General features: G+C 40.1%; 1 protein-coding gene across 4 annotated transcripts in view; it reads right to left on the reverse strand.

Annotated features, from left to right (window-relative positions):
- Positions 1-8775: 8775 nt before the first annotated feature.
- Positions 8776-13535, reverse strand: part of GAP43 (growth associated protein 43) — a 323409-nt gene continuing 318649 nt past the window's right edge. For all 4 annotated transcript variants that reach the window (XM_081572064.1, XM_081572062.1, XM_081572065.1 and 1 more), the window contains one exon: positions 8776-9469. In XM_081572064.1, the coding sequence (XP_081428190.1) occupies positions 9381-9469 (89 nt within the window). In that variant the 3' untranslated portion in view covers positions 8776-9380. The remainder of the gene's footprint in view (positions 9470-13535) is intronic.

Raw genomic sequence — 13535 nt, forward strand, 5'->3', positions numbered from 1 at the left:
TCCAGCTTGTGTTTCTTCCAGTCCAGTGTTTCTCATGATGTACTCTGCATATAAGTTAAATAAGCAGGGTGACAATATACAGCCTTGACATACTCCTTTTCCTATTTGGAACCAGTCTGTTGTTCCATGTCCAGTTCTAACTGTTGCTTCCTGACCTGCATACAGGTTTCTCAAGAGACAGATCAGATGGTCTGGTATCCCCATCTCTTTCAGAATTTTCCACAGTTTATTGTGATCCACACAGTCAAAGGCTTTGGCATAGTCAATAAAGCAGAAATAAATGTTTTTCTGGAACTCTCTTGCTTTTTCGATGATCCAGCGGATATTGGCAATTTGATCTCTGGTTCCTCTGCCTTTTCTAAAACCAGCTTGAACATCTGGAAGTTCACGGTTCACATATTGCTGAAGCCTGGCTTGGAGAATTTTGAGCATTACTTTATTAGCATGTGAGATGAGTGAAATTGTGCAGTAGTTTGAGCATTCTTTGGCATTGCCTTTCTTTGGGATTGGAACGAAAACTGACCTTTTCCAGTCCTGTGGCCACTGCTGAGTTTTCCAAATTTGCTGGCGTATCGAGTGCAGCACTTTCACAGCATCACCTGTAAGGATTTGAAATAGCTCAACTGGAATTCCATCACCTCCACTAGCTTTGTTCGTACTGATGCTTTCTAAGGCCCACTTGACTTCACATTCCAGGATGTCTGGCTCTAGGTGAGTGATCACACCATTGTGATTATCTGGGTCGTGAAGATCTTTTTTGTACAGTTCTTCTGTGTATTCTTGACACCTCTTCTTAATATCTTCTGCTTCTGTTGATATCTATGGTTTAAAAATTAGATCACATCCAATACCCCATTCTTCTAAACACGCAATATGCTTTATGTCTTTTGCTCAGAGCTTAGGGATGGGGAAAGTGTCATTGGCATCCCTGAAACTTGCTTTCAACCTTAGCTATATATTATAATGTTTTCCCCCTCAGGAGACATAATAACATCATCTCTTAGCATTTTCAGGGGCTTTCCCCATGGCTCAATGGTAAATAATCCACCTTCAATGCAAGGAAAATCCCATGAACAGATGAGCCTGGTGGGCTATAGCCCATAGAGTTGCAGAAATTTGGACATGATTGAGCCAGCACACATGCATTAAATCTTGAAAACATCAAATGAACACATTGGGGGGAAGAATGAGGATGCACTATATACCCTGGACAGCAAATCACCATGCTTATGCCACAGATAGTGTGAAAATATCCAAGGATCAAGAAACCATGAACACCTGGATGGGAAGTTACTGGGGCTCAGGCAAGTATGGAGGGGCTGATATATCAGGAAGCTTTTAAATTGTACATGGCAGAAGTATCATTCAAACTAGCTTAACCAAAAAAAAAAAAAAAATGGTATTAACACATATAGCTGAAAAGTCCAAGAATAGCACTTGCTTCAGGCATTGTTAGAACTAGGCAACCGATGTTACCAAGACTCTGTTTCTTTCCATTTTGCCAGCAGGCTCTTTCCATGTGGTAAGAAAAGACTCATCATTTGTGAAATGCGTTCACTTGTCTGGAAATCCTACCAGGAAAAAGAGTTTTTGGCAGAAAATTTCATGGGAGAACTGGCTTAAGTCACATTCCTGTGATTAAACCAATCACTGTGTCCAGGAGATGTATGATCTGATCGGCCAGGCCTGGTTCTTGTATCTATTCTATGTTGAGGAGGAAAGGACAAGGTTCTGAGTTAGCTCCATTAAAACTAAACAGCATAGATTCAACAGAAGAAAGAGGCAGTCTATTGCCAGAGGGTTGGAAAGGATGCCGGTGAGCAAGAACAAAAGAGGTCCTCTGCTAAGTAAAGTTATGAGACAGTAGTCCATGGATAACTCTATTGTTTTATAAGTGAGAAGGTAAAAAAGTATGTGCCAAATTTAGGTAAAACACTTAAAATAAATTTTTCTAATTAAAAATTTTTTTTAAAATTGGAATATAATTGCTTTACAATATTGTGTTAGTTTTTCCTGTAAAACGTGAATCAGCTACATGTATACATATTTTCCCTCTCTCTTGATCCTCCTTCCCTTCCATCCCACTCTTCTAGGTCACCACAGAGCACCAAGCTAGCTCCCTGTGCTATGCAGCAGCTTCGCACTGGTATTTTACACATGGTAGTGTATGTATGTCAATGCTATTCTAGATTACAGTTTTGAGAGAAGTGCATTCATTTCCATTTATTGAGATTCTATTAAAGAACCAGCAGTGTCTTAAGAGCTAGAGACAGAAACAAAACAGAGTGCGTTCTTAACTTTGGGAAGCTTATAGTCTAGTTGATTGAAAATAAGTAAATAAAGCAACTGAGTAAAGGATATAACATTTTACCAGAGGTAAGACCTATCTCTGCTTAAAATATTTTCACGGGAAAGAGTGATAGAAAACACTGAGCATCCTGCTCATGGGAGGCTCTGATGAGAAGGTAATATTTCAAGGAAGACTTGAAAGAGCCATGTGAATATCTCAGGAAGAGCATTTCAAGCAGAGGGAACAGAGAGGACAGAAGTGGCAACGTCAGGAATGGAGTAAGCATGGACAATGAGGAGGCCCCTGTGGCTGGAGTTTCTCAGCCACCACTGAGTACCTGAATCAAGACTTCTGAGAGTTATGTGGCCACTGCTACCCCAAGTTCATCATTGGGTCTGGTATGTGAGAGTGCTAGGTTCTCAGGGCAATACTCCTCCCTCTTCTTAGACAAGAGGCCTGAGTTGCAACTTGGAGCTCCCATGAGAAGCTTCCAAAACTGAAGGAAGGGGAAAGGAGGCAGAGAGTGACAGGTGAGAATCAAAGCCCTTTCATTCATTTATTCATTCATCCATTCATGCATTCTTGAACCATGGCTTGCAGTATCTGCCTGCTAGTTTCAGATACTTGTGTAACTAGAATACAAGACTAAGTGGGACAAAAATCCCATAGCTAAACAGTTTGCAGTCTGGCAAGAGTTGTTTATGCAGACAGGCTGGGCTATGTCAGGGAGGGGAAGGCAGGATTCCTAGGTCTAGGTTGGCAGGAAGTCAGAAGGTGTGCAAGGGCAGCATTGCAGAGTCACTGTCAGAGTCGGTGACCCCAGTACAGAGGCGAGGTTGCCTCCCTTCCCGGGTGGAGTGATGCTGGGAGGCTTCCCTACACTTGGTGCTGTAGAAACTGGGACCCGTGGGCTGCTTTCCTCACCTACTGCCCCTCAGCACCCCCTTGCTTAATGAACACTTCTGGGTTTCTAGGCTTTGTCCTCACTCTACTTAATAAACGTTAGCTAAGGAGATGCACAATGTGAGAGTTGTGAATTCAGTTTTATTTGGGGCAAAATGAGGACTGCAGTCCGGGAGACACTGCCTCAGATAGCTCTGAGGCATAGTTCCAAAGCGGCAGTGGGGGAAGGTCAGTATATAAGGCTTTGATGAAGGGGGAGTTCAGTGCAATCAAGCACTTATTTTACAAAAGGTTTTCTGCTAGTCATGAGGAATGCATGTCACCATGAAGGGATTTAGTACTTTTCTAGATATGAGGAGATGCAAGGATTGGGATCATGAAATCAGTTCTTGAAAATGTCTACCTATCTAAAGACCTGTTCCACCGGTATCCCGGGAGCACAGAGTGCCTCACTGTCCACCCTGAATTCCCTTCAGGGAGTGTCGAAGGTCAGTAGCTGCAACAGCACAGGCAGATGGCAAAGGTCCTTGTTGTTGTTGTTCAGTTGCTGGCAAATGCTCTTGGCAAGTGCCAACTGTAGTTGACATAAAGGAAGAGGAGAAAAGGTCATGAAGGTAGAAAAACAGAAAAAGGCACAAAACTCTTGCTTTTGTTTCTACTCTGCATCTTTCTTTCCCTAATATAATGGGAAGAAGAAATTTTAAAAAGCATAATTCTTCCCTCCAGGCTTTAAAAAAAAAATTCGGAGAGAGAGAGATAACCTTGTTTTTACTCCAATGCATGAAATATCTATCATCTTATTATCTATAGCTTAAAAATAAATTTGTACCCATTGTGTACAATCAGTGAGCACTTCATGAACATGAGTTTTGAAGTGACTGAGTCTTGCTTCAGAACCGTGCTCTCCCTGGCATCAGGATAGATACAGCTGGAAAGGGTGGTGAAAGCCCAACAGGCATCACACATTGGTGGTTTGGTTTGGCAGCCCAGAGTTACTCTTGTTTACTTTTTGAATTATTTTTAGAATGTTTAGATAGGTTATGAATTCTTTAGTTCATCCCAGCCCTGATCAGCTTGGAACCACTCAATCGTGTCTATATCTCTCAAGGAAACTTCTGGGAATATTAGACATTTAATTCCCAGGTCCTCAGGGGCCAACCCACTCTCAAGCCTTACAGTCCCTGAGTGTCATTGAGACCTCACATAATCACAGCTGCCCAAATGTCATTAGAAAGTGTTCATCTGGAGAACACAATTCTAGCATTCCTTTTGGGAGAAGCAGGGCCGGGGGTAGGGTGAGGTGCATCCAAAAATCAGCGAAAAAGACCAATAATACTTAATGCAAGGGCTTCCCCAGTGGCTCAGTGGTAAAGAATCCTCCTGCAATGCAGGAGACACAGGAATCACATTTTCGATCCCTGGGTCGGGAAGATCCCCTGGAGGAAGAAATGGCAACCCAGGCCAGTACGCTTGCCTGGTGGGCTACAGTCCACAGGGTTGCAAAGAGCTAGACACAACTGAGCACACATACGCATTTAATGCAATATTTTAAAAGTCAAAATTAATGTTAAAATGTCTATGATAAAGATATTAAAATTTCAATAAAAAAATTCTGTTTGCTTTTGCTGCTTGTATGTTTTATGACCCTGAGTTATTGCACACTGGGGCCAGCCCTTCCTCATCAGCTCCCTGGCCTGGCATTGTGCCCCTTGTCCACTAGCAGGTGGGTTTGAGGGCTGATTGTGTGCCAACTGTTAGGGCAACTTGGGACTTTCTATAATACATATGTATAGTTATGTGTTTTATTATAGAGCTTTTATTAACGTTCCCATTTGATTCAAACTACAGAATACAGACTGATATTTTAAGAGTGTATACAGAAATGCACATTTTTCCTTTTAGCTCAGGCTTCACCAACGCACAGGAAAACAGCAATGGGAACCGTGAACTTTAAGGTCCTCTCTTATTTAGCAATCTGAATGAAAGCATCTGTGGTATGGAAAACAGTTCACAAAATAATATGTACAGCATAAGCCTATTTTAGCCTTAAATATATGTCTATGCACACGTATGAATATAGCTTAATAGATAAGTGAAGAATATGTGGGAAGGGAAGAAGGCAGATAAGCAGGCAGACAGGCTAGGTGAAGCTGTATCTCAAAATGTTAACATGCTCAATTCTGGGTGGTAACCTGTAGATTATTTTCACCTTTTTTATTTATATTTTTTACTTTTCTACATTGAAAGCATATTATTTGAGAAATTGAGCAATAAAATTATTTTAAGGTTCTTATGACAATCCCATGTGCTTTCATTGCCATGTGAGCTGGCAATAATTTTCTTCGTATGGAGGCATATCATTTCATCAAAAATATATTTAGTAAGGTACTGTCTGTGACACTAAATATGCTATAATTACCAACAAGGATGCATACCTGTTTAAAAAAAAATCAGGTAACCAATCTGCTAGAAAATATACATTCAAAATGTCCTTGCCAATTTAATAAAATTCCCCAAGAACTCTTAATGACTCATCATTAATGACTCACTCATAGCTATAATCTTACCCTCTTTCCCTATGACTGGGAATTTCTTTCTAGGAAGGAAGGACAAAAGTGCAATTATATACAAATCAATATGTGACTGAAAAAGGTGGTCAGCGTGGATGCAGGCTTTTCCTGCATGATAGGCAGGATGAGTTTTAATCCCCTAGGGGAGAAAAGTGAATTTTTTTAAAAAATAAAAAAGCCCACATTTTTAATGTTCATTAGCTAGCATTTAGCTAGAAGGGTCACCTATCATTAAATTATTTCTATAGGCAGCTTAGCAGAAGCTGTGTTTCCATGACAACAGACAACTTATGGAAGGTCAAAAAAAAAGTTAATGGAATTTGTGGTGATCTTAACAATGCTCTGTGGAAATCATTCATTAATCTGATTTTCCTATTGCTCAGGATTCCAAGCCAATTGCAGAACCAGCTTTCTTGGGTCTGGCTCATGTTGGAAATAATGTATTTTTGAGAGCTCCAGCCTGCCTTTCCCTAGGTAGTTGAGATAGAGAGTTTGGTAATCCTCCCTTGATCTCTCTTATGAGCTGAATATGGGAAGAGACTACTATTAAAAGAAAACAAAACAACCTCCTCTCCCCACCCCCACCCCCCACCAAAACAAACCCAGAAAAGCCCTTAGATCACCTCAAGGTAACTATGAAAAGCGCAGGTTTGGTCAGAACTGCAGGGGCAGGTTTTATCCTCATTCTCTTCTGGAAGCCACATCAGAAGGCTTGTTCATGAAATAAATGTTGTATGAGAAAAAGAGGAATCAGGCTGCTTTTTAGATTTTTGAAATAAACCACTGGGTGGATGATGGTGGAAAAGACTGAAAGAAGAGCAAATTGTGAGCTAGGTGAGGGGAATAAAAGGTTCTATTTTAGAAACCTCTTCATCTTGAAAGAGATCAAATGTATTACATCATGCTGCAACATTTTAGACTTAAATAATATAGCTTTGTCAAAAGAATTTATTTCATGCAGACATGGCCATGGTTCTGCTATCAATCTGGCCTGGTGCCCAGAATATGATCTTATTACCACCTGAAAGATTCACTTGTCAATGCTGAGGCCTTTTTAACTTGTCCTCAACCTAGCTTTTATTTTTTAAGCAGTAATCCAGATGTAGATCTTTTAGGATCATCAAATTCTGAACAGAATTTAGAATCTATCTGTCTTTGCGTGTTGAACAGTCTCTGTTTCCCAGTATCAGCTGATTTTGTGTGTGTTGTGTATACATATGAGTCACATTGTTTTGTACCAGTGTAACAGCTGCAGTTATCTTTGGCATGTCTTTCAGGATCATTACAAGCCTCTCTGATGTGTCTTCCCCTGTTCTAAAATTTCTATTAAGGGGACAATATTTTAAAAACCAAATAAAAATAAGTAAAAACAAAATTCCGACTCTGACACAACTAGTAATACCACTGAACAGTGAATGTTAATATAGACTTAAAAGGTCATATGCTATTGTTTTCAGTATAACTATAGATTCAGTGGATAAGTTTAGAATTATACTTTGAAGAAGGTGGATTGTGCCAGGTCAGAGGAATGCTGCTTTGAAGTATAGATTTGGGAAAGAAATTAAAGCATTTATCCTATCAAAAAAACTTTGGGGTAAAACAACTCCTAAAGTAATATCCTGCCACTATGGCTCCAACCCATGGAAGACCTTTTTAAAAATCTTTTCTCACATCTGATGAGACCATAATCAGATCAAGATTTAATTCCAGATACTTGCAAAGTCCTCTGTGGAAATCATACAAACTCAGAATAAATTAAACACTCTTAAATTATTTTAATATGTTATTGATGCTTCCCTTTTGATATTTTTGTGTTTTTTTTTTTTTTTTTTTTTTTTTTTTATCTCTTGGCATCTGTGATCTTACTTCCCCAGCCAGGGACTGAACCCATGCCCCCTGCAGTGGAAGCTCAGAGCTGAACCACTGGACTATCAGGGAAGTCGCTGTGCTTTTTCTTACAGACCTTTTTCCTTGTGCTTCTTTCACTTACTGTCAGTAATGAGGAAAGACCCCTTGATCCAGGACTCATCCTTCGCATGACATCAGCTTTCTTCAGAGCATTAACTAGGCACTAGCTCCATGCAAAGCTGAGAAGAACTACCAAGCTGTAGGTTGTATCTCCTAAGATCACTTATTTCCATGATCTTCATTAATTTTAAGGCTTTGACACAATTTTCTCTTCCTTGTTGGGAAATTCTATGTGCAGATGAATGTAGGAAGCTGAAGGGAGTCCACTGGTATTGGTCAGGGCAAAGTACAACATGTTAAGAACTTGTACCAGAATTGACTTAGGGTATTTGGAGGGAAAAAGAACAGCATCAGATGCTTCAAGATTTAGGGACATTGCTTTGTTTCTGAGGGGAACTGTTTACTTCCTAGTAGAGGATATTAAAAAGCAGAAACTGGAAGGATATTGGGAAAAGGTGGATGTGCTAAATGTACCTTCTCTTTGTATACTATCATCACTGGCAGGACAATGATTATGACTAATCAAGAGTCTGTCAGTTGCATTGCGTAGGGATGAGTCTAACAGAAGTTAATAAACTGAAAAAATAATCAAATAGACAGGTCAGTACTTGGATTAAAAATAAATTATCTAAGCAAAAGCCTGGGGGTTTCTAAGAGTTATGCAGGAAGGAGACCGTCATTTATAAAATGAGGAGAGAGACCTGAGACAGATTCTTCCCTCACAGCCCTGAGAAGGACTCAACTTTGCCAACAACACCTTGATTTTGGACTTCAAGCCTCCATAACTGTTAGAAAATAAATGTCGGTCCTTGTTTAAGCCACCCAGTCTTTGTTACAGCAGTCCTACAGAAATAATATGGCGCCCAACAGGCCCATTAAGGACCTACACCATTTGTTCTGACTGAAGCCTTATGTCTTCATCCATCTTTTGTCAGGGTTGTTGGTATCAGACTGGGAGGCCAGAAAATAAAGGCAAAATGTAAGAACCTCGGTGTGTCAACCCAACTCACAAGAAGGCGGTACAGAAACACAGAGCCATTGGAGTGTGATTACTCTCATGGTTTATTAATATTCAGATTGAAAAAGGAGCCGTAGAGCCGCAAGTTACGCTAATTGGCACATTTGCTTTATTTATTTATTTTCAAAACAAACTGGGTTTTTTGAATTTTTTTTTTCCTTTTTGTTCATTCCATCACATTGAAAAGGAGGAAAAGAAAAATGGTTTTGAATTCACTCGATATTTTGGACTCCTCAGATGAACGGAACATTGCACACACACTTGGAACAGAGAGAAATAGAGAGGAAAGTGGACTCCCACAGGGCCACACGCACCAGATCATAAAACTTGGATACAGTGCAAGAATTTCCCAAATGATTGGATCATCATTACCAAAAACTCGCCATAACAACACCAAGAAACAAAAATGTTTAAGCCACACTGTTTGACTTGGGATCGTTCCTGCTTTTTTTTTTTTTTTTTTAAATGTTTGCCACACAGAGAGAAAGAGGGCTAGTGGGTCGGAGAGGACAGACTCACAGATGTGAGCAGGACAGGAAGGGAAACTTCAGAGTGGAGTTAAGAAGAGGGTGGGGAGAGACAGGGTTCAGGAGAGGGGAGAGTGGGGACATGGAAAGCCATTTCTTAAAGTTCAGGCATGTTCTTGGTCCGCCTCACGTTCTTCTCCTTTACCCTCATCCTGCCGGGCACTTTCCTTAGGTTTGGTTTCATCTACAGCTTCTGAGGAAGAAAACAGAGGGGTGGAGGGTGAGAGAAGGAGAGTTAGTATTTTATCTCATATGCTCAGAAGACAGTGTGATGGATTCCTTCTTTTCATACTGCTTCATAAAAGATTTCAGATATAAAAGGACTATTGCTATCTCAGTAATGTAATTTCCAGGTTCAGAAGAGGTTACCCCCAAGAAGTTGCTCAGTGATGCAAAGGAAAGAGCTCAGGAATCAAACCATGATATCGTGGGCAAGGAGTTCACTAAACAGAAATTACCATGGTCTGTAATCTCTCAGCTATACAATGAAGGTGTCCACAATAGAGGGTCCACAACGATCTTGTATTTCTTTTCTTTTTCTTTTTGCCGCATGGCATGTAGGATCTTAGTTCCCCAGTCAGGGATCAAACCTGTGCTCCCTACATTGAAAGCATGGAGTTTCAACCACTGGACTACCAGAGAAGTCCTTGATCTTCTATTTCTTTTGCATCAATGTCAGACTTATCAGATACTATTTGGCTCATTCAACATCCATTTCAAGTCTCTCACTCCTTATTTCTAATATTATAAAGGTTAGTACAATACTTGTCTTTGTACAATCCCCTCGGAGGTAGGGATGTTCATGTCACACAGAGATGGTCATTTAAAGACAGGTTTCCCTGGGAGGACTCTAGAAAAGGGGTTTGCCCTATGTTTTCTCCTATTGCTGATGGCTGTGACATCAAACAATACCTGGTAGTATAGCAGCCAGCCTGCGACCATGAAGACAAAAACTACACACTAAGGATATGTGTGCTGAGTCGTGTCTGACTCTTTGTGACCCCGTGGACTCCAGCCTGCCAGACTCCTCGGCCCATGGGGTTTTCTTGGTAAGAACACTGGAGTGGGTTGCCATTTCCTTCTCCTGGGGATCTTCCTGACTCAGGGAGTGAGCCCGTGTATCCTGAATCTGCAGGGATTCTTTACCACTGCACCACCTGGGAAACACTATGCACACAAGGATGATGAAGCAGAAAAGCAGGAAAAACCTACTTGTGATCGACCATAGTACTTCCGGGACACTTTTCCTTAGGCTTTTTCCTATTAATGTGAGACAAGTAACTAACCTCTTTAAGCCACTGTAGTAGTTTTTAGTTTTTGCAATCAAAAACATTCCAGATGACTACACTTATCCATAAGGCAAGTGTGTTTTTTTAAATAAGAAATACTTTGTGCCTTTATAAAGGATCATTTTTTCCTTAGGGAAGAGTTGATTTTCTAATAACTTGTCTGTGTGGTTTTCTGATAGAACTCACAGATTTCATACTATAGACAGCTTACTAACATGCCACCTAATGGAAAGAGAATCCATTCACCTTGATGTCACATCTGTTATTAAACTAAACTCCATGTGTTGGGATCCCCAAGACTCCCCTCAGGTTCAGAGATTTGCTAAAGGACTTACAAGATTCAGCATATAGTCTTACTCATGGCTGCTGCTGCTGCCGCTGCTACGTCGCTTCAGTCGTGTCCGACTCTGTGCGACCTCATAGACGGTAGCCCACCAGGCTCCTGTCCCTGGGATTCTCCAGGCAAGAATACTGGAGTGGGTTGCCATTTCCTTCTCCAATGCACGAGAGTGAAAGGTGAAAGTGAAGTCGCTCAGTCGTGTCTGACTCTTAGCGACCCCATGGACTGTAGCCTACCAGGCTCCTCCGTCCATGGGATTTTACTCATGGCTACTGTTTACTAAATGAAAGGATATGAAGAGGAAAAAAAGCAGCACATGTACCCCAGTATTCATTGCAGCACTATTTACAATAGCCAGGTCATGGAAGCAACCTAAATATCCTCTGGCAAATGAATAGATAAAGATGTGGTACATATAAACAATGGAATATTACTCGGCCGTAAAGAGGAACAAAATTTGGCCATTTGTAGAGATGCAGATAGACCTGGAGTCTGTCATACAGTAAGTCAGAAAGAGAAAAACAAATATCACATATTAATGCATAAATCTGGAATCCAGGAAAATGGTACAGATGAGCCTATTTGCAGGGCAAGAATAGATACTCAGACATAGAAAATGGACATGCGGACATGGCAAGGTGGGTTAAGGGGGTGGGATGAATCAGGAGATGGGATTGACATATATACATTACCATGTGTAAAATAAATAGCTAGGGGGAACCTGTTGTATACCACACAGAGCTCACCTCGGCATTCTGTGGTGACCTAGAGGGATGGGATGGTAGGGGGAGATTCAAGAGAGAGGGAATATACGTATACATATAGCTGATTCACTTTGTTATGAAGCAGAAACTAAAGCATTGTAAAGCAACTATATCCCAATACATATATTTTTTACAAGCAAAGGGAAAAGTTGTATGGGGCAAAGTTTGGAGGAACCCAGGCACAAGCTTCCATGAGCCCTCTTCCCATGGAGTCATGCAATATGTGCTTAATTCCTCATCAGCAATGAATTATGACACGTGTGAAATGTCACAGCCTAGGGAAGCTCTCTTGAGCTTACAAGTCCATGGCTTTCATTGAAGGCTAGTCATGTAGGCACCCTCTCCCTAGCATATACCAAATCCAGACTCCTAGAGGAAAACAGATGTCCAGCATAAACCATATTGCTGGCACGAAGAGTTTAGGCATGGTGAACACTCTTAGTTAGGAAGTGGTGAGAACTCTCTCAAAATTCAAGTTCCCAGATACCAGCCAAGGAGTCAATTTTTCAAACAAATATTTCTAAGAATTGAGAGATGCTGAGACTAGAGAAATGAGAAACTTTTAGGAGACTATCAGAAGAGCTCATAAAATGTTTCTTTGAAATCAGTCAACTACATATTTATATTCTGATAAAGCTGAATATTTATATCCAAACAAGACCATTGCTGCTAAATATAGTTTTTGGAATTTCTTCTTTAGAACACCTATCTAATACTATTCTTTCAAATCTCTTCAGTAGGAGAAAATACTTATCTTTTTGAAAATAAATGTGTGTGTGTGTGTTTGACTGTGTCTGTGTTTTAAGAATAAATAAATTCCAGGTCTGGTAAACAGCAACTATGATAGGTCATTTTATCTTATGACTTGTTTTTGATCAAAGTTTTAAAGTCTGATCTATTTTGTGGGGTTTGCAACTGACTGTAAGTTAAAATGTAGTTATGCTAGTAGGACTATCTGTAACTACTCATAAAGATTTTTTAAGGCTATATCCCTCCAAGGTGACCATTATTGACTCTTGAAGAACCAGCACACTGATCACATTTTCCAACCAAAAGTTTTGGGTAAAAACTAACTCAATTCTGATCTTCAAAATACTCTATGTACCAGCAGTGTGCCTCATGGATCACAGAACTTCGATGCTCTGATGGATCACTTAATTTTCTACCAGAAGAAAGCTTCCAGATTCATTTGTTAGATCTTTTTATAGTAATTTGGAATTCTTTCAGATAATTTATTTAGTTCCTTAGCCCTGCCCAAACCTTTGGAGACTACAGATATGCCCACAGTGCTTTACCATCCTTACCAGTTCCAAGAAACAACATATTTAGTGCCTTCTCCAAACTGCAAAGGAAGAGAATATTGATTTGAACTGTCTAGAAGAACATAAAAGATTGACTGCTGGAGCAAGAGAAGACTTCAAACCTCTCTTACTCAAAAACTTGGAAGCTATTATATATGATTTGAAGGAGGTTAAGAAACTCAAAAATGAGAAAGCAAGCAGGATAGGTGAGAACAGAGGTATATTTGTGGAACAAGAGAACACAATTCAAAAGGGGAAATCAAAGGAACAAAGATACAGATAATTCTGAGAAGCAGCTAAACTTTCAATCCACTTTTGGAGGCAGAATCAGGTTAAATCTTTCCAAATTCCCTCACTTTTTCTTATTATCCTTTGCCTGGGTCCAGGAGAAAAGGTTAAGCTGGACATGCATCTGTTTATTGTGACAGGAAGTCACTGCTGTCTGTTCTCTATTAAAAGAGCCTCAATATCTACATATCATTTCTCTTAAATGCTTCAAAATATTTGAAATATAATTATTCACTTGGTTGTCCAATAAACTGGTTTTGAACACTTGCAATGTGCC

This window comes from Giraffa tippelskirchi, chromosome 2, assembly GCF_054371585.1.
Source record: "Giraffa tippelskirchi isolate mGirTip1 chromosome 2, T2T-mGirTip1v1.2.pri, whole genome shotgun sequence".
In the NCBI taxonomy this organism is placed as follows: domain Eukaryota; kingdom Metazoa; phylum Chordata; class Mammalia; order Artiodactyla; family Giraffidae; genus Giraffa; species Giraffa tippelskirchi.